Here is a 24772-nt window from a genome sequence, read left to right as displayed (position 1 = left end):
TTACCCCGACACCAGCCTCTCTGCGTTGCCAACTGCCATGGAACCTTCCCCCCCCCCAGCCTGGGGTGACCCCGGCCCAGCCCCCGGCGGGGCAGCTCCCGGGGCGGGTGGAGGATGGGGGGGATGGAGGGAGTGAGGGGAGGGAGGGATGGATGAGTTTATATGGGGCTGAATGGAGGGAGGGGTGTAGGGGTGTGTAGAGGGGTGGATGGAGGGAGGGAGGTGTAGAGGGAAGGATGGATGGAGGGAGGGAGGGATGGAGGGGCGTGTAGAGGGAGGGATGGAGGGAGGTGTAGGGGGATGGAGGGAGGGAGGGATGGAGGGAGGTGTAGGGGGAGGGAGGGAGGGAAGGATGGATGGAGGGAGGGGGGATGGAGGGAGGTGTAGGGAGAGGGAGGGAAGGATGGATGGAGGGAGGGGGGGATGGAGGGAGGTGTAGGGGGACGGATGAATGGAGGGATGGACGGAGGGGGAGGGAGGGAGGGATGGATGGATGGAGGGAGGTGTAGGGGGACAGATGGATGGAGGGATGGACGGAGGGAGGGAGGAGTGGGTAGAGCGAGGGAGGGGGCCGTGTCCGGGGCTGCAGGGACAGCACCGCGGTGGCCCAGGCCCAGGGTAGCAGAGAAGCCGAGGAGAAGCGCCAGAGCGGGGCCCACAGCGCTAGCCATGCCAAGGCCAGGCCCACGCCGCCCTCCAGACAGCCGCCCCCCCGGGAAAGGCTCGGACCCCACGGGGCAGGACCTGCCCTCCGGCCATCGGCCCCGCAGCTCGGCTGGTCCCTCAGCCTCTGGCCCGGCCCGGGGGCCGATGGCTCATCTCCACGGCGGGGGGGCTGACACACGACCTCCCACCCGCCCCCCAGTCTGGATTTACGAGGGGGTGCGGCCCAGAGCGGGCGTGGGGGGGGACCATCAGCACGGGCCAGGGCGGCTGGGTTTCTATTAGCCGCTCCCCCAAGCCCCGCCAGATCCCCCCGACACCTGTTCTCTGCGCCGCCCCCTCCCTTGAAGGGTTAACCCCTCCCAGGCCCAGACAGTGCCTCTTGTTCTGGGGTGGGGCCACGTGGGGGTAGGAGGAGGAAAGGTCCCATTGCATCCCCCCGCCCCGCACATCTCCACCCAACAGGTCTGCCCCCCTGGCAGACCCAATTCCACAGCCCCTGAGCCTGCCAGTCCCCCGCCCTGGGGCCGGATCAGAGCCGGTGCCTCCCAAAGGGGAAAGGCCCCATGTCCCATTCCCCAGCCCCTCATGAGATTTGCATGTAATTTAACTATAATAATCACCCTGCAGCAGTGAGTTCCCTGCGTTAACACTGATACGACACCCCCCACCCCCACATGCAATAAATCCACTAATCCCCCATGGCAGGCAGTCCTGCAGGCTAACCCTACTAATAGCAAGATGCAGGGAGTCCCACGGGTTAACCCCACTACTTCCCAGGGGCAGGGAGGAATGCAGGTTAGCCCTATTAGTACCCAATAGTAGGAAGTCCCACAGGTTAACTCTATTAATAGCCAGTGTCAGGGAGTTCCAGGGGTTAACCCTGCTAACACCCAGTGGCAGGCAGTCCTGCAAGCTTACCCCGCTAAGACCTAGTGGCAGGGAGTCCCACTGGTTAGCCCACTAATACCCAGTGGCAAGGAGTCCCGCAGGTTAACCTCAGTATTATAATGTAATCAAACCACTGTGGACACATTGAAAGTACAAAAATAGAGACGTATATTTTGAAAATCTTACAGTAAAATCCACCACTGGTTTGGGGCAAAGCAGCCGGGGTGGATCTCAGAGTTAGAAAAGAACAGCGGGGTGAAATATAGCCTTTCAAAGCTCTATAACCGTGATTTGCAGGGCTTAACTAATATCCAGTGGCAGGGAGTCCCAGGGGTTAATAATATTAAACCCAGCAGTAAAATTGCACCCAGGGGCAGATGTGATCAGTTCCTTCACAATCAACAGGGTTTCAAGTCACCCCCTTTCACCCTGCCCCTATGGGGTCTTTGAACCTTTCAAGACCCTGAGATTCTCCCCTTCCAGGATTTTAGGGGGATTTTTTTAACCCTTAGGAAATCGGAGAAGGTAGAAAAATCCTCTCTTCTTAACCTTGCACGATCCTACATGCATTTCACTCTGCTCTAGCCCCTAGGGGGTTAATGGGACTTGGCACAGGGACCAGGTGATACGGGGGGCGCCATCCCATTGGATGTCTTATGTCATCAAGGGGTACCAAATCTGATTGGGCATCTCTGGGGGACGGGGGGAGGCGCATGTGGACATCAGCGTATGCCCGGGGAAGCTGGCATGTGGCCCGGGACTGGTGGGCGCATGGGGGTCTTTTACAGGTACACGTGGTGACTAAACCATCCCTGGCGGGGGCAGATGGCTACGGGCAGGGATGGGTGGTTTGGTTAGTTTTCCAGCAATCCCGCGTCTAGCACCAGTTCACTCTAGCTAAATCCCACCGCTCACACCAGTTTTCCCCTCTCTATATCACACCTCTAGCACCATGTTGCTCCCAGTGATTCAACTTACTACCTCAGTCCCCGACATGGGTTGGCTCTAGGCGTATCCCACTGCCCCCACCAGGTCGTCACCAGCCGTCCCACCACTCACCCCCACGGATCTAGCTATTATTACTTCTAGCTATACAAGCACTTGTTTAAATAGAAGAGATATTCAGAAGCATTTGCGGCCCGTCCGCTCCCACTCTAGGGTTAGACATTGGAGTAGATCTGCTCAGACAGCAAATGTGGCTGCCAAGTGCCAACGTTCCCGTAATGTCCGGCTCCTCCTGCTGCTAAATTCTCATAGTCTTCCACTCTCTCCATGGCCTCGTAGTCATCAATGCCCAGCTCCTGAGGATGCAAAGAGGAAGGATTGACTCACACAGAGGTCGCCGAGATGCAGCCGCCTCTGGGGCGGGGCAGCTGGGGAACAGCCGCACACAACGCTGTATGGGGACGGCTCGCCCGGCACTGAGACGCAGCCACCTCTGGGGTGGGACAGCTGGGGAACAGCCGCACACAACGCCGCATGGGGACGGCTTGCCGGGCTCCAAGATGCAGCCACCTCTGGGGCGGGGCAGCTGCGGAACAGCCGCACACAACGCCGCATGGGGACGGCTCGCCCGGCACCGAGACGCAGCCAAGGGCAGTTAACAAAGACTAATGTATCTACAGCGACAGAATGGATTTTAGGGACGCCAATGTAATTAACTATCTGGGAATCTGGCCAGGATGCCGGGGGCCACATCCCGCCCTCCTTGGTCTCACACACAGCGGAGAGGTCTGGTTACTCGGCACTCGGGCGCACTGACCAATGCCTCAGTGCTAATCACTGCAGCATGGCACCCCCTCGTGCTGCACTGGGGCATTGGGGCCAGCCCTGATTGCCACGGGAGAGCCCCCACCCTGCAGGTCTCCCATCCTGGGAAGAATCAGGTCCCTCCCAGCTTAGCTGGCGGGGGGAGCGTGTGACCCTGGCCTTTCCCACCTCTCCCCCGGCCTTTGCCTTGTTGTATAGGTTGAACTGCTCCTCTTTCTTCGCCTTGCTCGGCTTCCCCCCCTTGAGGGACTGGCTCTGTTCCCCGTTGCCTTCGTTGTCGAAGATCGAGGGACCCTCTTCTTCGTCTTTCCTGCAGGAGAGAGCAGGCTTTAGCTCGTTTCCCGCAGCCCTGGAGCTGCCGACGAGCCCACCCTGCAGCAGCCAGTCCCAGGGATTAACACAACTAATCCCCAGTGGCAGGGAGTCCCATGGGTTAAACCGTCCAATATTTAGTGACTGGGATTCCTCTGGGTTAACTCTGATAATATCTAGTGGCAGGGAGTCCCACAGGTTAACTCTGCAACTATCCAGTGGCAAGGGAGCCCTGTGGGTTAACCATGCTAATCCCCAGTGACAGGGAGTCCCATGGCTTAACCCTGCAAATATCCAGTTGCAGGGAGTCCCACGGGTTAATTATTTCTTAGAGGAGCCTCATACCAAGGAGACCAGCCAGGTTCTGTCCAATCCCCTCCTACCTGCCTGCTTTTCATAGGTGTCTCCCTATGTCCCAATGAACCCACCCCCCTCAATCCTCCTGGTCCAGTTCTCTGGGCCTCTCTATATCTGCCCTCCGCTCATGCCCCTTCCTCTTCTGTGCCTGCTGCCACGCCCCCTGGCGTTGAGTGGGGCCTGCTGACCTTGCAGTTCCTTTGTGGCTAAGCCACCAGACCTCCAAGCTCGTGGCCTGGTGCCCTCACCTGGCTCTGGCTACCTTGTAGACCACGATCGCCAGCACCGAGAGGAGCAGAACGCCGCCAATCACTCCACTGGAGACCATGAGCAGCAAATTATCGTCCCCTGCAGAGAGACAGGCAGACAGCTGGTGTGAGCAGTGGGATTAATGGTGTCAAGCAGTGCATAAAGGGGGGGGCAGCATCTATATATGGGTAATTACAGTAACAGCATGCCCATGCATGGGTGGGAGGGTGCTATCGTCCCCTCTCCTGAGCTAAATTAGGCAGGCAGCTTGTACTCATCGTGCGTATATATAAGCAAATATGGGAAGGGTGCACTACCCGCTCAGCGGTTCCTCGGTTACTCTGGCCCGGGGGTAAATTAGAGGGGTGGCTTATATTTGGGTGTGAGTATATACAGTAACCCCACACCCACACTCAGGCTATATTCAATAAACGGCAGATTTATACGAGGGACAACCCGTGTAAAAGGGTAATTATGGTAATACCAGACCTGGATGTGTATGTGAGTAATTACAGCAGCAGGCCACCCTATGCCCAGCCCCCCGAGCTACCCAGACATGGGGCAGATACTCGGTCAGGGTGTATACGTGAGTAATTAAGGTAACAGAGAGCCCCAAGCCCAGCCCCCCCAGAGCTACCCCAGACATGCGGCTCGGGTTGCCAACTGTCTAATCACACAAACCCAAACCCCCTTGCCCTGTCCCCTGCCCCGCCCCTGCCCTGCCCCTTCTCCGAGGCCCCGCCTTGCTCACTCCATCCCCCCTACCCACCGTCGCTTGCTCTCCCCAACCCTCACTCACTTTCAGGGGGCTGGGGCAGGGGGTTGGGGTGCGGGCTCTGGGCTGGGGCCGAGGGGTTCGGAGTGTGGGAGGGGGCTCTGGGCTGAGCTTTGGGAAGGGGTTGGGCTGCAGGAAGGGGTGCAGGGTGCAAGCTCTGGGAGGGAGTTTGGGTGCAGGAGGGGGTTTAGGGGATTGCTGGGGCAGGGGATTGGGGTGCGGGACAGGGTGAGGGATGTGGGCTCTGGGGGGGAGTTTGGAGGCAGGAGGAGGCTCCAGGCTGGAGTAGGGGGTTGGGGTGCAGGGTGCTGGCTCTGGGAGGGAGTTTGGGTGCGGGAGGGGGGTCAAGACTGGGGCAGGAGGTAGGGGTGCGGGAGGGGGTGAGGGGTGTAGGAGGGGGCTCAGGGCTGGGGAAGGGCTCCAGGTGCAGGAGGTGGGTGAGGGCTCGGCTGGGAGGCGCTTACCTCGGCTGGCTCCCAGACAGTGGTGCACCAGGGCTAAGGCAGGGCTGGCTCTGCGCCGCTCCTGGAAATGGCCGGCACGTCCCTGCAGCCCCTGGGGGGCAGGTGGGGGGCTCCATGCGCTTCCCGTGCCCGCAAGCACTGCCCCCGCAGCTCCCATTGGCCCCAGTTCCCGGCCAATGGGAGCTGTGTAGTCGGCGCTTGGGGAGGGAGCAGTGCTCAGAGACACCCCCCCGCCAGGAACCGCAGGGGCGTGTGGGCCACCACTGGGAGCGGCGTGGGGCCAGGGCAGGCAAGGAGCCTGCCTTAGCCCCGCTGCACCGCTGGACTTTTAGTGCCTACACTCTCCCGGTTTGGCTGCAGCAGCCTCCGGGAGATGGAGCCTGATTCCCGGAGACGCCCGGCCAAAGCGGGACGGTTGGCATAACAATGTTCCCTCTCGTTTTCCCCACCCGCGTGCGGAGTGAATGTTGTGACGTGCACCAATATGGAGGAGACGTGTGACACGACCCCGTGTGCCCCGTCACCTCCATATCGGGGCCAAAGTCATCTGGCGGGGGCGGGGCTGAGGGGTTCGGCGTGTGGGTGGGGCTCAGGGCTGGGGCAGAGGGTTGGGGGGTGAGGGCTCTGGGGTGGGGCCAGGGATGAGGGGCTTGGGGGGCAGGCTGCCCCGAGGCTGCAGCGGCCCTGAGCACCTGCCCGGCGCGCAGCGTAGAGGGAACTCCGGCTGGCAACCCGACGTGCGGCCGGCAGCCGGGTCGGGGCGTGTACACGAGCAGTTACGGTACCAGGGGGCCCCATGCCCAGCCCCCCGCCAGCCCCCAGTACCTGCGGGCACAATGGGCAGCGCGGCCTGGCTCTGCCCATGGGCGTTTTTGGCAGCGCAGGACACGTTGGCCAGGGCCCCGGGCAGGCCCCGCAGCTCCCCGCTCACGACCGGGCCCCGCGCCCACGAAGTCGCCCGCAGCTCTGGGCCCTCGAAGTCCCCGGGGAGGGTGCGGTTGGGCAGGCGCCACTCGAGGCGGGGCGGGGGGTTCCCCTCGGCCGCGCAGTGACACGTGGCCGCGCCCCCGGGCCCGCTGCCCTGCACCGTGCAGTTCCCCCACGGCAGCAGCTCCGGCGGGTCTGCAACGGGACACGGGACGTGTGGGGCACCGAGCCCAGATCCCCCGGCCACCCCTGAGCCAGCCAGTGCCTCGCCCAGGGCCTGGATCGGGGCTAGCGCCCCCTAGAGAGGAACAGCCCTGTGCCCCATTCCCTGCCACCCAAGCCTTGGGGTTGATCGGGGGCCAGCACCTTCCAGAGGGGAAAAGCCCCATGCCGCATTTCCTGCAACCCTGAGCCAGCCCCCCAACCTGGGGCCGGCACTGGCTAGAGGGGAAAGACCCCGAAGCCCCTTCCGCACCCCCCGATCCAGCCAGTCCCCTGTCCCAGGAATGGATCCGGTCCTGCGCCCCCTAGAATGGAAAGGACCCGTGCCTCATTCCCCACCCCGCTGAGCCCGCCCCCGCCCTGTGCCCGGATCGGGGCTGGTGCCCCCTAGAGGGGAAAGGACCCGTGCCTCATTCCCCACCCCACTGAGCCCGCCCCCGCCCTGTGCCCGGATCGGGGCCGGCGCCCCCTAGAGGGGAAAGGACCCGTGCCTCATTCCCCACCCCGCTGAGCCCGCCCCCGCCCTGTGCCCGGATCGGGGCCGGCGCCCCCTAGAGGGGAAAGGACCCGTGCCTCATTCCCCACCCCGCTGAGCCCGCCCCCGCCCTGTGCCCGGATCGGGGCCGGCGCCCCTAGGGGGCAGGGCCCCGCGTCCCGCTGCCCCCTCACACTCCACGTCGAGGTGCGCGGCGGGCGAGTCCTCCCCCAGGCCGATCTCGTTCTCGGCAGCACAGCGGTAGGGCCCCGAGTGGCGCCCCACGGCCGGCACCGTCACCTCGGGGCCCCGGCCCAGCCCGGGCAGCAGGGCCCGGCGCGGCCCCTGGAACCAGCGGTACTCGGTGGCCGGAGGGTGGCTCTGGCTGGTGCATCGCAGGGTGACGCTGTCGCCTTCCTTCAGCCGGGCCGGCCCCACCACGGCCACCGCCGCGCCCCGCGGGCGATCTGGGGGGAGGGGGCACATTGGGGGAGCCTGCCCCCACCAGCCACCCCGAGAGCCCGGAGCTCCTCCCGCCTCCGGCCTTCCCCGCAGCACCCCACCAGTCCTCTGGGCCAGCCCCGCCCCCTCTGGGGCCAGCCCCCACCGCGAGGGGAGAGCCCCCACCCCGCCCCCTGCAGCACAGCACCCCCTCCTGCCCCCTGCCCTGCCCCCTGTAGCACGGCACCCCCTCCTGGCCCCTGCACCACGGTGCCCCCTGCTAACCCCCCGCCCTGCCCTCTGCACCACGACGCCCCCTGCTGACCCCCCGCCCTGCCCCCTGCACCACAGCGCCCCCTACAAACCCCCCGCCCTGCCCTCTGCACCACGGCGCCCCCTGCTGACCCCCCGCCCTGCCCCCTGTAGCACGGCGCCCCCTGCTGACCCCCCGCCCTGCCCCCTGCACCACGGTGCCCCCTACAAACCCCCCACCCCGAACCCCCCACCCTGCCCCATGCAGCACGGCGCCCTCTGCTGATCCCCCGCCCTGCCCCCTGCACCACGGCGCCCCCTCCTGCCCCCTGCACCACGGCGCCCCCTGCTGACCCCCTGCCCTGCCCCCTGCACCACGGCGCCCCCTGCTGACCCCCCGCCCTGCCCCCTGCACCACAGCGCCCCCTGCTGACCCCCTGCCCTGCCCCCTGCACCACGGCGCCCCCTGCTGACCCCCTGCCCTGCCCCCTGCACCACGGTGCCCCCTACTAACCCCCCGCCCTGCCCCCTGCACCACGGCGCCCCCTGCTGACCCCCTGCCCTGCACCACAGCGCCCCCTGCTGACCCCCCGCCCGCACCGCCCCCTGCAGCACGGCGCCCCCTAGCGCCTCTCACTCACACTTGACCTGCAGGTACAGGCCGCTGCGGGCCTGCTGCTGGTTGGGGAAGGTGGCCGTGCACTGCAGGAGCCGCCCGTGGTCCTCGTACGAGGGGGTGTAGCTCAGCTCCGACTCCGCCCGCCAGCCGCCCCCCGCCAGCCGCTCGTGCCTGGTGGCGGCTTTGCCCCCCCCGGGGCTCCAGCCCAGGCTGGGAGGGGCCGAGGGGCAGGTGTGGCGGACGGAGCAGGTGATGGTGGTTTGGTCACCCTCGATCAGCACCCCGGGGTCGCTCAGCATCAGCGGGTCTGGAGTGTCTGGGGGAGACAGACGGGGAGGGTGTTACAGACGGCAGCGAGCGATCGCCCTCGGATTCAGCCACCTCTGGGGTGGGTCACAGGGGCTGTTTCTACAGGGGCGCCTGGCCCGGCACCAAGATGCAGCCGTCTCTGGGGTGGGGCAGCTGTTTATACAAGGATCCCTCACCAGTGCTGAGATGCAGCTGCCTCTGGGGTGGGGGTGCAGGGACTGGGTTCTCCCCCTGGCTCTGGGAGGGGAGTGGGGTCTAGTGGTTAGAGCAGGGAGCGTTGCTGAGGTCTGTGCTTTTCATGGCTGGTAACAGAGGAAGCAGTTTGAGGGGGAAGGGCTGGGCCCAGCCTGGGGCAGGGGGAGAAAGTGGGGTTCTGGGGGGCTGTGCAGGGAGCTCTGTGTTTTTCCTTGGTGGGGTGTCTGCTCTGGTCCCCACTAGCCACCTGGCAACGAGCCCTCCCCCAGCTCTGCCGGTGCCCCTCCGTCCCGACCCGCAGCCCCCCTGCTAGCCCAGCCCTGGGCTCCCCCCAGCTCTGCCGGTGCCCCTCACCCAGCATTGAGATATGGGGAGGGGCAGCTCTTTATACAGGCATCCTGCAATGCGACTGTCTCTGGGGTGGAACCCTCTGCTGCCAGCCTCCCTTTGGCAGCATCTTTGTGCCCAGGGGGGCTGCCCTGTGCGAGGTGGGGGGTGTCCAGTTACCTGCCACCTCCACCCGGACTGTGACGTCGTAGAAGCGATGCCTGACGGAGTCGGGGTTGATCCAGACGTAGTAGCTCATGGCATCCTCACTCCGCACGGGGCTTATGCTCAGGGTGCAGTTCCCCATCTCCGGATCCCCCAGCAGCTGAGTCCGGGCCTGGTACTCGGCCAGCACGCTGGCCATATCCTGGCTGTTATAGATCTCCGGGTAGCCCCGGCTCCGGTACTGGTACCAGACCACGCTGAATGGACCGCCCAGGGACTCACGGGAGCCGGGGTAGGTGAACGAGCAGGGGATGACCACACAGGAATCCTTCAGAGCCCGGATGGTCCCAGGGAGTGAGGATCTCCAAGAGCCAGAGACATGGCTGTAATACAAAGCTGGAAAGACAGAATGTAGCGCTGAGGTGCAGCCACCTCTGGGGTGGGGCAGCTGGGGAACAGCCACACATAACGCCACGCAGGTATAGCTCTCCTGGGGCCGAGATGCAGCCACCTCTGGGGCGGGGCAGCTGGGGAACAGGGATGGCCGCGACTTACCTTCCAGCAGGGCCAGCAGGAGGTGCTGCCACGTGAGGCTCACAGCGTGACGGGCCTGGGGGGATCCAGCCATGTCGGGGGGATTCAATTCGGACCCCAAGTGTCCGTCCCCTCCCCCTCTCTGCTCTGCAATGCGAGGTCAGTTGTGAAAGCTGGGGCTGGAGAGAGAGCCGTGGGTTATAAGTGGAACTGATCTAGCCTGGATCGAGGCCAGCGCCCCCCCCCCGGTCCCCCAACTGGGAAAGGTCCCAGGCCCCATTCTCCACCCCCGAGCCAGCCAGTCCCCACCTGGGGCCAGATTGGGGCTGTGCCGCCTACGGGGGCCCCGTATCTCACTCACCCCAGGACTCGCTCCCCCTTTGCTGTCTCTCCGCCCGGGGCAGTCGCAGCCCAAAGCCCTTTGGCTTCCTTAGGAAAACCCACAGCTCATGTTGCTGGAGCCAATCCTGGCTGGGAAACTGGGGTAGGGGGTCACCCCGCCCCCCATCACCCGTCCCAGCTCCTCCCCTAGGAGAGACCCCGCCCCCACCCCAGGGAGCTGCTCACTCCCCTCCATCCCCCGCCCCCCCCATCTACAGCAGGGAAACTGAGGCAGCAGCAGAGCTCAAAATAGAGCCAGGACTCCTGGGTTCTCTCCCTGGCTTTAGGAGGGGAGTGGGGTCTAGTGGTTAGAGCAGGGGTGGGGGTGGGGGCTGGGAGCCAGGACTCCTGGGTTCTCTCCCTGGCTCTGGGAGAGGAGTGGTCTCTGGTGCTGAGGCCAGGGCTGGGGCGGGGGGGGGTCATCAGCAGCTGGGCAGGGGCTGAGCGGACACAGACGGAGGTCACATGACCCAGCACAGTCCCCGTCCCCCACCCCCAGCTGCTGGCCGCTTGCCCAGGCCTGGCTCTGGGGAGCTCCCGGCCTCTGCACGGACCCAGGCCTCCCTCCCCCATGCACCCCATCTCCCTCCCCTCACCCATCTATCCCCACCCACCCCGTCTCCCTACCCCCACCCCCCCATCTATTCCTCCATCCCCCATACACCCCTCTATCTATCCATCCCAATACACCCCCACATGTATCCCCATACATCCCTCTGTCTATCCATCCACACCTCTAATTATCTACCACTATCCATCCCCCTCACCCCCATCTAGCTATCTATCCCCCCCGACCCCCCACCCCACCCCCGCTGCTCTGGACTCCCATACCTCTCTCAGGGCCCAGTCACAGGCTCCTGGTCAGTTTCACTTTCCTGTAGCAATTTCTGGTCAGTTTCACTCTCGCCCCCTTGGCCTCCCCTTACCCCCTCCGGCCGGATTTCCCGCCCCCCGTCCCCTGTCCGCCGGCTCAGGGGGGCTGATGCTGTGAAGGGGAGTGATGGCGGGGGCTCAGTCCTTCAGGGTCTCAGCCAAACCCAGGGGAGGGGGATAGCCAGGACTCCTGGGTTCTTGCCCTGGTTCTGGGGGAGGGAAGAGGGATCCAGGAGTTAGTGCAGGGAGGTTGGGACCCAGGACTCCTGGGTTCTACCCCTGGCTCTGGGCACAGCCCACGCTTCCTTCCATTTCTCTTCCCTTCACCCCCATATCCCCCCTTCACCCCCAACTTGCTGCCCTGGGAATTCCCGAGACCCCCTCACCAAGCAGGGACGGCGTCCGGCCGGATCCCAGCGCCCCTGGAGCTGGCCCAAGCCTGGCTCTCGCTGTCTTCCTCTTGCCCTCGTTTTCTCTCCGTCCGCTCTGCGCTCCGGCCAACTATAAATAATTACTTCTCTGTCGCCCTGGGGCCCGGCTGAATCTGTGAAGCCGCAGCTTCCACCCCCGCCCCTTCCCCACATCTGCCCTGGGACATGCCGTGGAGGGGCATTGGGGGGTGGGGGGCACACTCGGGGCACCCACCCCATACACAGCCCACTAGCCCCTGGGTGACCTTTGGGCCGGCATTGCTGGAATGGAGCAGGAGAGAGACAGAGTGTGAGTGTGTGTCCATGTCTGTGTCCCCTTCCCTGCCCCAGCAGGCCAGGCAGAGCGTGTGTGTGTGTGTGTGAGAGAGAGACATGCTGCGGGTGTGTTTATGACACTGGGTGGGTGTGACACCGTGGGGGGGGGGGGTCACACAAGGACACATTCATAGGGCAAAAAGAAAAGGAGGACTTGTGGCACCTTAGAGACTAACCAATTTATTTGAGCATGAGCTTTCGTGAGCTACAGCTCACTTCATCGGATGCATAGTGTGGAAACTGCAGAAGACATTATATACACAGAGACCATGAAACAGCAGGAGAGTGAGTTTGTGTGTGTGGTTTTTGGAGGGGGGTTGGGGGGTGAGAAAACCTGGATTTGTGCTGGAAATGGCCCAACTTGATGATCGCTTTAGATAAGCTATTGCCAGCAGGAGAGTGGGGTGGGAGGAGGTTTTGTTTCATGGTGTCTGTGTATATAATAATGTCTTCTGCAGTTTCCACAGGATGCATCCGATGAAGTGAGCTGTAGCTCACGAAAGCTCATGCTCAAATAAATTGGTTAGTCTCTAAGGTGCCACAAGCACTCCTGTTCTTTTTGCGGATACAGACTAACACGGCTGCTCCTCTGAAACCATTCATAGGGCAAAGGCCTCCACTTGGAACGGTCCCCAGGCACCGATAAGGCGACAGATTAACGCCCACGCAAATTAGGCTGAAGAGTTAGAGCTACAGACGGAACAGAGAGCGGGAAGAGTTCGGGAGAGAGGGGCACTGGCAGAGCTGGGGGGTGGAGCCAGGGCTGGGCTGGCAGGGGGCTGCGGGTCGGGAGTGAGGGGCACCGGCAGAGCTGGGGGGTGGACCCGGGGCTGGGCTGGCAGGGGGCTGCGGGTCGGGAGTGAGGGGCACCGGCAGAGCTGGGGGGTGGACCCAGGGCTGGGCTGGCAGGGGGCTGCGGGTCGGGAGTGAGCGGCACCGGCAGGGCTGGGGGGTGGACCCAGGGCTGGGCTGGCAGGGGGCTGCGGGTCGGGAGTGAGGGGCACCGGCAGCGCTGGGGGGTGGACCCAGAGCTGGGCTGGCAGGGGGCTGCGGGTCGGGAGTGAGGGGCACTGGCAGAGCTGGGGGGTGGAGCCAGGGCTGGGCTGGCAGGGGGCTGCGGGTCGGGAGTGAGGGGCACCGGCAGAGCTGGGGGGTGGACCCGGGGCTGGGCTGGCAGGGGGCTGCGGGTCGGGAGTGAGGGGCACCGGCAGAGCTGGGGGGAGCCCAGGGCTGCGCTGGCAGGGGGCTGCGGGTCGGGAGTGAGGGGCACCGGCAGAGCTGCGGGGTGGACCCGGGGCTGGGCTGGCAGGGGGCTGCGGGTCGGGAGTGAGGGGCACCGACAGGGCTGGGGGGTGGACCCAGAGCTGGGCTGGCAGGGGGCTGCGGGTCGGGAGTGAGGGGCACTGGCAGCGCTGGGGGGTGGAGCCAGGGCTGGGCTGGCAGGGGGCTGCGGGTCGGGAGTGAGGGGCACTGGCAGAGCTGGGGGGTGGATCCAGGGCTGGGCTGGCAGGGGGCTGCGGGTCGGGAGTGAGGGGCACCGGCAGAGCTGCGGGGTGGACCCGGGGCTGGGCTGGCAGGGGGCTGCGGGTCGGGAGTGAGGGGCACCGACAGGGCTGGGGGGTGGACCCAGAGCTGGGCTGGCAGGGGGCTGCGGGTCGGGAGTGAGGGGCACTGGCAGAGCTGGGGGGTGGAGCCAGGGCTGGGCTGGCAGGGGGCTGCGGGTCGGGAGTGAGGGGCACTGGCAGAGCTGGGGGGTGGATCCAGGGCTGGGCTGGCAGGGGGCTGCGGGTCGGGAGTGAGGGGCACCGGCAGAGCTGCGGGGTGGACCCGGGGCTGGGCTGGCAGGGGGCTGCGGGTCGGGAGTGAGGGGCACCGACAGGGCTGGGGGGTGGACCCAGAGCTGGGCTGGCAGGGGGCTGCGGGTAGGGAGTGAGGGGCACTGGCAGAGCTGGGGGGTGGAGCCAGGGCTGGGCTGGCAGGGGGCTGCGGGTCGGGAGTGAGGGGCACCGACAGGGCTGGGGGGTGGAGCCAGGGCTGGGCTGGCAGGGGGCTGCGGGTCGGGAGTGAGGGGCACTGGCAGAGCTGGGGGGTGGACCCAGGGCTGGGCTGGCAGGGGCTGCGGGTCGGGAGGGAGGGGCACTGGCAGAGCTGGGGGGTGGACCCAGGGCTGGGCTGGCAGGGGGCTGCGGGTCGGGAGTGAGGGGCACTGGCAGAGCTGGGGGGTGGATCCAGGGCTGGGCTGGCAGGGGGCTGCGGGTCGGGAGGGAGGGGCACTGGCAGAGCTGGGGGGTGGACCCAGGGCTGGGCTGGCAGGGGCTGCGGGTCGGGAGTGAGGGGCACCAGCAGAGCTGGGGGGAGCCCAGGGCTGGGCTGGCAGGGGGCTGCGGGTCGGGAGGGAGGGGCACCGGCAGGGCTGGGGGAGGGCTCGTTGCCAGGTGGCTAGTGGGGACCAGAGCAGACACCACACCAAGGAAAAACACAGAGCTCCCTGCACAGCCCCCCAGAACCCCACTTCCTCCCGCTGCCCCAGGCTGGGCCCAGCCCTTCCCCCTCAAACTGCTTCCTCTGTTACCAGCCATTAAAAGCACAGACCTCAGCAACGCTCCCTGCTCTAACCACTAGACCCCACTCCCCTCCCAGAGCCAGGGGGAGAACCCAGGAGTCCTGGCTCCGAGACCCTCCCCCCCCACTCTAACCACTAGACCCCACTCCCATCCCAGAGCTGGGGAGAGAACCCAGGAGTCCTGGCTCCCAGCCCCCTGCTCTCACCCAGGGAGGGAGGGGCTATTACCCAGCAAGGCCTTTGCTGATTGTGGTTAATGATTGAGTCAAAGGTTGCTCAGGAGAGAGGTGACATCCCCTCCGCCGGGGAACAGCAGGGCTCAGGGGCTGTGCAGGCCCAGCTAGGCAACAGCTGGACCCAGGTAGGACCCACACCACTGCCCGGATGTGGGATGGGGTCTAGTGGTTAGAGCAGAGGGGGTTGGGAGGGAGCCTGGACTCCTGGGTTCTATCCCAGCTCAGGGGAAAGTGGGGGTCTAGTGGGTTAGAACGGGGGGTGGGACTGGGAGTTCAGGCCCCATGGCCCAGATCCAGCCCTCACCTTGTCTGCTGGCGAGGGGGCGGTTAGCTCCCATGTGTGTGTGTGGGGGGGGTCCCTCTCCCTGGGACAGGGCTGAGACTGGACACACTCAGTTCACAGGCCGGGCCACGACACTGAAGGAGCCCAGAGAGAATCCCCCACTGGGGCTGGATTAGAGCTGGCGCCCCTGAGAGGCAAAAGGCCCCGTGCCCCATTCCCTGCCCCCCCGCCCAGCAGCCACCCCACCCCCATCTCAGTTACTGGAGGGCTGTATTAGTGGAATGAAGGTCAAGTTGTCAGCTCCTTGGAGGAGTGGAGATAAGACGCCCCGCCCTCCCCACATCACCATGCCCCCCCCCGCCGCATCCACCCCTTCACTGCCCTATTCCCTGCTCACTGACTAAGGGTCACAGGCCAGCTGAGCTGCCAAGCCGGGATCAGCTGGGGGGGTGACTGGATGGGAGACCAGCTGCAGGGTCGGGGGCTCTCCCCCAGCGGTCAGGGCTGGCCCCAATGGTGCTAGGGGGCACTGTGCTGCAGGGTGGGGCTCAGGACGGGGCGCTCGCCCCTCCAATTTAGACTATGAATAGCATTTTCCTGGCTCTGGGAGGGGAGTGGGGGCTAGTGGTCAGAGCCGGGGGGACTGGGAGCCAGGAGTCCTGGGTTCTCTCCCTGGCTCTGGGAGGGGAGTGGGGGCTAGTGGTCAGAGCAGGGGGGCTGGGAGCCAGGAGTCCTGGGTTCTCTCCCTGGCTCTGGGAGGGGAGTGGGGGCTAGTGGTCAGAGCAGGGGCGGCTGGGAGCCACGACCCCTGGGTTCTCTCTCCATCTCTCCCCAGCAGATGCCTGCCCCCCAGCATTACCCCCAGCTGATCCAGCAGCAACGGGAGCCCCTGCTCCGCTGGCTCCAGGGGAGCCCCCAGCCCCTGCTGCGTCGGCTCCACGACAGGGAGGCGCTGAGCCAGGCGGAGTACTTCGCCTTGCTGGAGACGGCCCCCCAGGCCAACCAGGTCATTGCGCTGCTCGAGTGGGTCAGCCAGGGGGCCGAGCGGAGCCGGTGCTTCCTGGAGGCGCTGTGGGAGCTGCAGGAGGAATACGGTGCCGAGCTCCAGCAATGGCTGGAGGAGAAGTACCCGGAGAAAAGGAGACCGTGGCCTCCACTGCAGCCAGGTACGGCCCCCCCCCCCCAGGGGGTGCCAGTTCCCACCCAGTCCAGGGCGGGGTGCTGCCTGGCTCGGGGGACACACGGGGCCTGTCCCCCCCAGGGGGTGCCAGATCCCACCCAGCCCGGGGCGGGGCACTGCCTGGCTCGGGGGGGGCGGGGGAGGCACGGGGGGCTGGATCTGAAATTTGGGGGAAATCACAGGAACGCCGAAAGGTTCCGCCTCATGTCAGCCTTGACAGGGGCACGGATTCCATCGCTGTGTCCTGGTGTCTTTCCCGTCCCTTCCTCCAGCTTCTGCCTTCAACCAACCCTCTGTCTACCCGGCTTTCTTTTATAGCCATCCACCTGGCCAGCCGTGTTTTTATGTCCCTCCAACCTGCCGTCCCTACAGCCTGTTTGATATCCATCATTCTTCCATCCTTCTGTGCCCAGCCAGCCTTGCCATCCACCCAGCCCTTGCACCCATCCAACCCCCCATCCATCCATCCACCCACCCTTCTCTGTTTCAATCCACCCATCTGTCTCTATTTCCACCCACCCATCCTTCCACCCATCCATCTCTATTTCCACTCACCCACCCACCCATCCAATCTTCCACCCATCCAACTTTCCATCCATCCTTCTTTTACAGCTACCCATACATACATCCAATTATCCATCTTTATATCCATCCATCCACCCATGCAACCTTGCACCCAGCTATCCATCCGTCACAGGGTTCTCTACTCACCCCTGGAGCGCCTCCTCCTGGCCGCTTGGAGGATTAGCACTTTCCAGGTCCGATGCCCCTTCTGCCGTGGGTAGCGCACCCTGCTGTCTCTCTCTCTCAGACTCCAGGTGCTCTCCCTGCACGGCTCGGCCCTCTGGCCAGGTCACTCGGGGGTTTCCCCCTTCCAGGGCATCAAAATCTTTCCACAGTAGCTGTCTCCAGCTGTCTTCTCAGTCACCGCCGAGGTGGCACCACTTCCCCGGGCCCGGCCTCTATTCCCGTTCCAGCCCAGCAACCTTCTGATCCACAGCCAAGGTCTGCACCATCTTAAACCTCGCTGCCCTTTCCCTGCCCCTCTCCCCAGCTTCCTTCCTTCCCTTGCTAATGTCCAGACAGCGACTGCAGGCGCCTTCCCTGCAGCCCCCTTTGTTAGGGGGCTTATTCCTTCATCTGCTTACTTCCCTGGTCCTTCTTGCATGAACAGAGAGCAACAATACCCAAAGTCCAAAGGTGCAAACAATTCGATGTTTATTGGGGTGAACTTCCAGCAAGCATGATTCCAGTTTCCTTCCTTAGTGTCCCCCTTCCCAGCTCTGACACCACAGAGCCTTACACCTGTGTCCCTGTTCCCATTTCCCCCTTTAGCAAAACATGATTCCAATTTCCTCACCCCCATTCCCTGTTCCCATTCCCCCCCCCTTAGCAAAACACGATTCCAATTTCCCTACCCCCATTCCCTGTTCCCATCTCCCCCACCCACACACCCACCCACTTCCTGATTGACTGCAGATTATACAGTAAAACTTGAGTTCCGCTTAGCTATACCTTAACCAGTCATTTTCCTGAAATTTAACGAACCAATCCTAACATATTGTAACATGATTATGTAACCAATTATATCCCACCACCTTAATTAGTTTACACCCAGCAAAATTAATTATACAGCAGACAGGAACAATCACAGAACCAGACAGAGATTATACAGACAAACAATAGCAAAGTGGGAACTATAATGACAAAACAATACAGAAGTGAGGATTTTACATCCCAGCTATTGAGAAGTGAGTTCTTGCCAGACAGGATGCTCTCAAACTAAGTTTCCTTTTACATTTTCTACGCACTTCCCTTTCTCTGGAGGAGATAGGCACTATCTGGACAGGATTGTATTCCTAACAGCCCCATGGCACCTTCTTTCAATGTGACTAGTTTGGGATGTGAGGATGTGACCGGTCGCTTCCCAGCTTGGGGCTGCCTCTGCTGCTTAGCCAAAGGCCTTAGCCTAAGCACAGGGCCTCAGACTGTCACCGTAGGAAAAGGCCCTTACACCGGCAGCCAGTGATTTTGATTCTCTCTTTTATACCTCTAGAACTAGCCAAGTGATAAGAATACACCTGAATTCTTAGAGTATCGGCCTCTACAGACAGGCCTGAATATCTATATCCTAACACCCTTCTGCTGCCAGCTTCCTGGCTTTATCCCACCCCGCCTGTTCCCCCTCACCAGGCTCCGTCACCAGTCAGGGGTTACTTTGGCACCCAGTTCCCCTCAGCTGTGGCCTACCCGGTTACCTGGCCCCTTCTCAGCCTCATCCCATCTTCTTTATAGCCATCCCTCCACACATCCAATCTTCCACCCATCCATCCATCTTTTTTATAGCCATCCCTCCACACATCCAACCTTCCACCCATCCATCCATCTTCTTTATAGCCATCCCTCCACACATCCAACCTTCCACCCATCCATCCATCTTCTTTATAGCCATCCCTCCACACATCCAACCTTCCACCCATCCATCCATCTTTTTTATAGCCATCCCTCCACACATCCAACCTTTCCCCCAGCTAACCACCCTTTTTATATCCATCCATCCCTTTTATATCCCTCCAACCATACATCCAACCTTCCATCCATCTACCCATCCAGCCTTCCACCCATGCAACCTTCCACCCATCCATCCATCTTCTTTATAGCCATTCCTCCACACATCCAACCTTCCATCCATCTACCCATCCAGCCTTCCATTCATCCAACCTTCCACCCATCCATCCGTCTTCTTTACGTCCATCCACCCGCACCTCCAGCCTTCCATCTGTCCATCTTTCTCTTGTATCTATTCATCCATCTGACTCTCCTTTTGATATCCATCCAGCCACACATCCAGCCACCTTTCTTTAATATTCACACAGCCAACTCTCTCTTTTTATAGCCATCCACCCAACCAACCACTATTTTGATCCCCATCCATCTCTCTTTCGCAGACAATCCCAAACCTCCAAAATCCAACCACACATTCCTGCGGAAAATCCTGCGGAAAAACACCAAGAAATATGAGCCAACCCCAGAGCCGCCAGGTGAGACTCCCCCACCACCCCCACCCCACCAACCAACCTCAGGAACAACACCTTATCAGTGAGGGATCATCAGCCCAAGACATAGGCTGGGATGGGAGTGGGGTCTAGTGGATTAGAGCAGGGGGGGCTGGGAGCCAGGACTCCTGGGGTCTCTCCCCAGTTCTGAGGCCACAGCAGGATGTCATGGAGGAGGTGTGGGCAGGGAGAGGCTTGGCACAGCCCAGCTCTGGGGCCCGGATCTGGGTCCTCCCCCCAAGCAAGAAGGACACTTGTCCCTTGTCCGACAGGTGGGGAGCGCACCGGGAACCTGAACTTCCGAAAGGCTCCGAGCGCCCCACTGAAAGGTATGGAGTGAGGGCGCTGGGGAGGGAGGTCAGAGGGAGGGTCAGGGTGTTGGGAGGAGGGGAGAGAGTTGGGGTGGCAGAGGGGCCAGGGGAAGGGAGGGAAAGTTGGGGGGGAAGGGACAGAGGGGTTGGAGAGAGGGTTGGGGGCAGGGCCAGGGCTGGTGGGTCGGGTTAGGGGAGTTGGGAGAGGATCTTGGGGTTGGGGGCAAGGCAGGGGCAGAGATGGGGGTTGAGGGGAGGCTTTGGGGGCAGAGATGGGGGAGTTGCAGAGGGATTGGGGGCAAAGATGGGGGTTGAGGGAGGCCTGGGGGAGTGGGGATTGGGGGGGAGAGATGTGGGAGTTGCAGAAGGACCAGGGGCTGGGAGGGCTGGAGGAGATGGGGGGCAGATCGAGGCGTGAGAGGCAGGTCCATGACCCCGCCCCCTGCTTCTTCCCAGCTGTCCTGCAGCGCCACCGGGCCTCCCTGCTGCTGCACACCCAGCAGCTGTGCACTAACACCTGTGACGCCAGCTCCTGCAGCCCCATCGAGATCCGCTACACCCCACTGCTGCTGCTGGACCACCCCGGCCCCGCCGCGCCCCCCGGGCACGAGCACCTGGCCCTGGCCGCCCGCCGCACCCGCCTCCTCCCGCTCCATGCCCCCCGCCGGCTCCCCCTGCGCCACCTCCTGGCCCCGCTGCCCACCGAGACCCAGGCCCCCCGCCGGGTGGCCCTGAGCGGCGCCGCCGGCATCGGCAAGAGCGTGACCGTGCAGAAGATCCTGCACGACTGGGCTCTGGGCGCGGCTTTCCAGGGCCCGCTCTGTGCCTTGGATTTCTCCTGCCGGGAGCTCAGCCTGGTGCCCAGCCCTGTCACCCTGGAGGGGCTGATCTGCGCCAAGCGCCCCCACCTCCAGGAGGTGCTACCCGAGCTGCTGGCGCGGCCCGGGGACCTCCTCGTCCTCGTGGATGGCTTGGATGAATTCCGGCACCCGTTGGACGGCGGAACTGCCTGCCACCGGCCCGGCCACCCGGCCCACGTCAAGGAGCTGGTGCGGGGACTCATCGACGGGACTCTGCTGCCCGGGGCAGCCATCGTGGTGACGTCCCGGCCGTGCCCGGCCCTCTCCGGCATCCCCTTTGATCGCCACTTGCTGATCCTCGGCTTTGACGAGGACCAGATGGAGGACTACTTCCGCCGGTTCTTCCGGGATGCCGAGCGAGCTGCTGCCGTGCAGGGCTACATCTCCGGCCACCAAGGCTTAGCCGGGCTGTGTTTCATCCCCCTCTATTGCTTCATTTTGTGCACCGCCCTGGGGGAGTTCTTCCCTGCTCGCCGGGCGGCTGACCCCTCTCCACCCACCACCATCACTGAGGTCTACTGCTGCTATTTGACCACCATCCTGGGGCACAGCTGGTCTCCGGAGCCGGGCGCCGGGCAGCTGGTCCTGCGTCTGGGGCACCTGGCGTACGCCACCCTGTTGGCCGGGAAGATCCTCTTCACCCCGGCTGAGCTGCGGGAATTCGGATTCGACCCCCAAGACCTTCCGGGCACTTTCTTCAACCCCATCTTCTCCGGGGAAGACCAGCAGGTCTATTGCTTCTTCCACCTGACAGTGCAGGAGTTCCTGGCCGCGCTGTACTGCGTGGCTGCCCTGGATCCTGGCGCTGAGGACCTCATGCCCTGCCTGGATCTCTGGTGGGAGGGATCAGCCCAGCGGGACGGGGACCCGGAGCCCTCCGGGACGTCACCAGGCGAATCCAGTCTCCTCAACTCCACCCGGCAGCTCCTGAGGGGCCACCAGTCCCGGTGGGACAATCTCCAGATGTTCGCCAGGTTCTTCATGGGGCTGCTGACCTCCAGGCTGGAGGGGAGGCTGGAGGGGTTGGCCGGAGGCTTCTCCGGAGACGTGCTGGGGCCCGTGGCCGACTGGCTGGGGAGGAAGCTCAGAGGAGACACCGAGCGGCGCCTGCTCTCGCTCCTGCACTGCGTGGCTGAGCTGCGCCAGGAGGGGGTGACGAGCCGGGTGGCCCGCGAGCTGGAGGACGTCAACCTCTTCAAGGTGACCCTCAACCCAGCCGACTGCGCCGCCCTGGCCTACGTGCTGGGGGCCTCGGAGCCCGGGCGGGTGAAGAACCTCAACCTGAGCTACAGCAACATGGGCATGGCCGGGCTGCGCAGGATCCGGGGGCTGCTGCACCGCTGCGAGACGCTGCAGTGAGTGTGGGGTGGGGGTGCATGTGCCACCCAGGACTCCTGGGTTCTATCCTCAGCTCTGGGAGGGGGCCTACTGGTTAGAGCGGGGGGGCTGGGAGTCAGGACTCCTGGGTTCTCTCCCTGGCTGTGGGAGGGGTGTGGGGGTCTAATGGTTAGAGTGGGGGGTGGCTGGAAGCCAGGATGCCTGGGTTCTATCCTTGGCTCTGGGAGTGGAGTGGGGCTAGTGGTTAGAACAAGGGGCTGGGAGTCAGGACTCCTGGGTTCTTTCCCCAGCCCTGGGAGGGGAGGGGGCCTAGTGGTTAGAGCAGGGGGGCTGGGAGTCAGGACTCCTGGGTTCTATCCCCAGCCCTGGGAGGGGAGGGGGCCTAGTGGCTAGAGTGGGAGCCAGGACTCCTGGGTTCTGCCCCAGACTCCGGGAGCAGGGGTTACCCAGTGCTCCGGTCCCCTCTCACGCTGTCCCCTCCTCCGCAGGCTGCGCTATAATTCTCTGGACAAGGAGGCAGCCGTCATCGAGGCCGAGGTGCTGAGATCCCCACAGTGCCAAGTGAAACGGCTGCTGTGAGTGACCCAGGGTGGAGGGCGGGCGGGCTCGGGGGCAATGGGGCATGGGACCTTTCCCCCCTAGGGGGTGCCAGCTCTGATCCAGCCCCAGCGTGGGGACTGGCTGGCTCAGGGGGGCAGGAAATGGGCTTTGGGCCCCTCTAGCTCCATATGGGAATTGAGTTTGCCAGGTCTCAGCCCAGTTCCCAGCAGGAACAGGGACCATCTTCCCACCTCTGATACTAACCGACCCCTTTGCTGGCAGCCCCAAAAGAGATGCCAAGGGCTGGCTGGGCTACAGGGAGCGAGCCCCCATCTCTGGGGCAGGGGGCGGGACGCACCCAGAGTCGTTGGGCTGGGGGGGATTTCTGAGCCCTCGGGTGGATCCCGTCACTCTGCTTCCCCGCAGCCTGTGTGGGAACTGTCTGGGCTCGGAGGGGGCGAGGCGGCTGTGGGAGGCCCTGAGGGAGAATCGCACCCTGGAGGAGCTGTACCTGGACATCACCAGCATCACTGACAGCGGCCTGGACAACATGCTACCCTGCCTCCTGGCCAACAGCACCCTCCGGCTCCTGACGTGAGTGCCTGCCGCTGCCCTGCAGGGGGCGCTGTGCTGCGGGGGGCTCTCCCCTGGTGGTCCGGACTGGCCCCGATGCCCCTGGGCGGCGCTAGGGGGCGCTGTGCTGCAGGGGGTGGGATGGGGAATCTCCCCTCGCAGTCAGGGCTGGGCCCAATGCCCCTGGGTGGCGCTAGGGGGCGCTGTGCTGCGGGGGGGGATAGCTCAGTGGTTTGAGCATTGGCCTGCTAAACCCAGGGTTGTGAGTTCAATCCTTGAGGGGGCCAATTAGGGATCTGGGGCAAAAATTGGGGATTGGTCCTGCTTTGAGCAGGGGGTTGAACTAGATGACCTCCTGAGGTCCCTTCCAACCCTGATATTCTATGATTTCAGGGGGTGGGATGGGGAATCTCCCCTGGCCATCAGTTCTGACCTTAATATTGCATCTCAGCCCCGGGTGAGGGTCCTTGTATCAACAGCCTGCACGCCCCACCCCAGAGGTGGCCGCATTTCAGAGTTGAGTGAGGGATCCCTGTACAACCATCCCTCGTGCCCCACCCCAGCGGCAGCCGAATCTCAGCGCCCAGTATATACAACGGCTCCACCCCTGCCAGCCCCTGGCGAGCAACCCCAATAAAAATCGGCCACTGCACCCCAGATGCAGCTGCATCTCTGCGATCCCCTGACTATTGTCCCCCGCCCCTGGGCAGCGTCGTGGGGAACCGGCTGAGCGAGGCCGGGCAGCAGATGCTGTCGGAGCTGAGCCGTCGCAAGCCAGGCCTGAAGGTGATCAGCACGTTTGAGAGCGACATGGGCCTGCTCCAGGCCTACCTGGACTGGGTGGAAGAGATCAAGGCCGACCCTGACCAGATGGACGCCGTGAAGAACGCCGATGCCTTGCGCTGCATCGTCTCCGTCCTCCGGGACTTGGACGAAGCCAGGGCCAGCCCGGAGGCCCAGGCCCGCATCCGAGAGCTGAGGAGAGAGATCAGCGCCCTCCTGGGGGAGAAGGAGTGAAAGGTGCTCGGAGCTGCAAGTCTCGCTGCAAGGCTCCTTCCGGCACCGGGGGGAGACACCCATTGAGATCCCCCGTGATGCCATCTGGGTAAAGCTCTAGGGTAACTAAGGTGTTTGGGGGAGCTGGAAACAGGACACGGGGTGTTTCCTCTCTAGGGGGTGCCGGCGCCCATCCCAGCCCCACGTCAGGGGACTGGCTGGCTCAGGAGGGTGGGGAACGGGACTTTCCCCTCTCGGGGGCGCCAGCTCCTATCCGAACCCAGATTATTCCCATCTGAATGGCTGTGTGTAATGAACGGCGAGGTTCTCAGCTCCGTTCCCAGTAGGGCAGGCAGCCCCATCACACTCCCCACCCCACGGACATTAAGCATCCCCATTGCCGCTAGCCCCAGCAGAGAGGTTGAGGGGTAGATACACCGTGGAATCTGAACCCCCTTCTCCCTCATCTGCAGGGCATGGAGATAAACTGGCAGAGGGTGTGGGGTGGGATAGGAAGGGTCTGCCTGGGAATTTCACAGCAAGAACTGGGACAGATCCCAGCTGCCAGCGCCTGGGAGTTACGGAGAATCCCTCTCATTCTGAGCACTACAGGGGACATGACACACACTAGAACATATCTACTTCCCTGCCAAAGGGGGCAGTAGTGAGTACATCATCAGATCCATGCTCCTCTGGTAATTTCAGTATAAACTGGCTCCAGGATGGGAACGTTTTTATATAAATCCCCCTTAAAAAAGGGAGATATTGGTAAATATTGGAAATAAATAAATGTGTATTACTAGTCATTGTATGTACTGCTGTTGCCCCTCAGAGCTCGAGGCCTGGGGGCTGACGCCGATGCCCCACCATGGCGCTAGGGGGTGCTGTG

General features: G+C 63.5%; 2 protein-coding genes across 2 annotated transcripts; one reads left to right on the top strand and one right to left on the bottom strand.

The window, feature by feature from the left end:
* Positions 1-1698: 1698 nt before the first annotated feature.
* LOC119564222 (sialic acid-binding Ig-like lectin 10) lies at positions 1699-17418 on the bottom strand. The gene is made up of 9 exons (XM_043535175.1): positions 16921-17418; positions 9969-10126; positions 9429-9809; positions 8440-8733; positions 7300-7572; positions 6307-6603; positions 4242-4341; positions 3493-3634; positions 1699-2855 (listed from the first exon to the last, which is right to left on the bottom strand). The coding sequence occupies exons 2-9, from the start codon at positions 10039-10041 to the stop codon at positions 2715-2717; spliced, it is 1701 nt and encodes a 566-aa protein (XP_043391110.1). The 5' UTR covers positions 10042-10126; positions 16921-17418; the 3' UTR covers positions 1699-2714.
* LOC122463795 (NLR family CARD domain-containing protein 3-like) lies at positions 14781-24659 on the top strand. The gene is made up of 8 exons (XM_043535598.1): positions 14781-14871; positions 15865-16195; positions 19158-19250; positions 19538-19594; positions 20033-21791; positions 22263-22349; positions 22741-22908; positions 23598-24659. Exons 2-8 carry the CDS (start codon positions 15868-15870, stop codon positions 23902-23904), a joined length of 2799 nt encoding a protein of 932 aa, XP_043391533.1. The 5' UTR covers positions 14781-14871; positions 15865-15867; the 3' UTR covers positions 23905-24659.
* Positions 24660-24772: the final 113 nt, after the last annotated feature.

The sequence above is a fragment of the Chelonia mydas genome, chromosome 24 (assembly GCF_015237465.2).
Source record: "Chelonia mydas isolate rCheMyd1 chromosome 24, rCheMyd1.pri.v2, whole genome shotgun sequence".
Classification (NCBI taxonomy): domain Eukaryota; kingdom Metazoa; phylum Chordata; order Testudines; family Cheloniidae; genus Chelonia; species Chelonia mydas.
This window is presented reverse-complemented; position numbering and strand designations above follow the sequence as displayed.

Excerpts from the sequence above, each read along its gene's own strand:
- LOC119564222 (XM_043535175.1), bottom strand. The coding sequence starts at position 10,041 with ATGGCTGGATCCCCCCAGGCCCGTCACGCTGTGAGCCTCACGTGGCAG. Across the intron at positions 7,573-8,439 it reads CCTGTACCTGCAGGTCAAGT|ATCGCCCGCGGGGCGCGGCG; the intron begins GTGAGTGAGAGG and ends CCCTCCCCCCAG. Across the intron at positions 6,604-7,299 it reads CGCGCACCTCGACGTGGAGT|ACCCGCCGGAGCTGCTGCCG; the intron begins GTGAGGGGGCAG and ends GTCCCGTTGCAG.
- LOC122463795 (XM_043535598.1), top strand. The coding sequence starts at position 15,868 with ATGCCTGCCCCCCAGCATTACCCCCAGCTGATCCAGCAGCAACGGGAG. Across the intron at positions 19,251-19,537 it reads GCCAACCCCAGAGCCGCCAG|GTGGGGAGCGCACCGGGAAC; the intron begins GTGAGACTCCCC and ends CTTGTCCGACAG. Across the intron at positions 22,350-22,740 it reads TGCCAAGTGAAACGGCTGCT|CCTGTGTGGGAACTGTCTGG; the intron begins GTGAGTGACCCA and ends GCTTCCCCGCAG.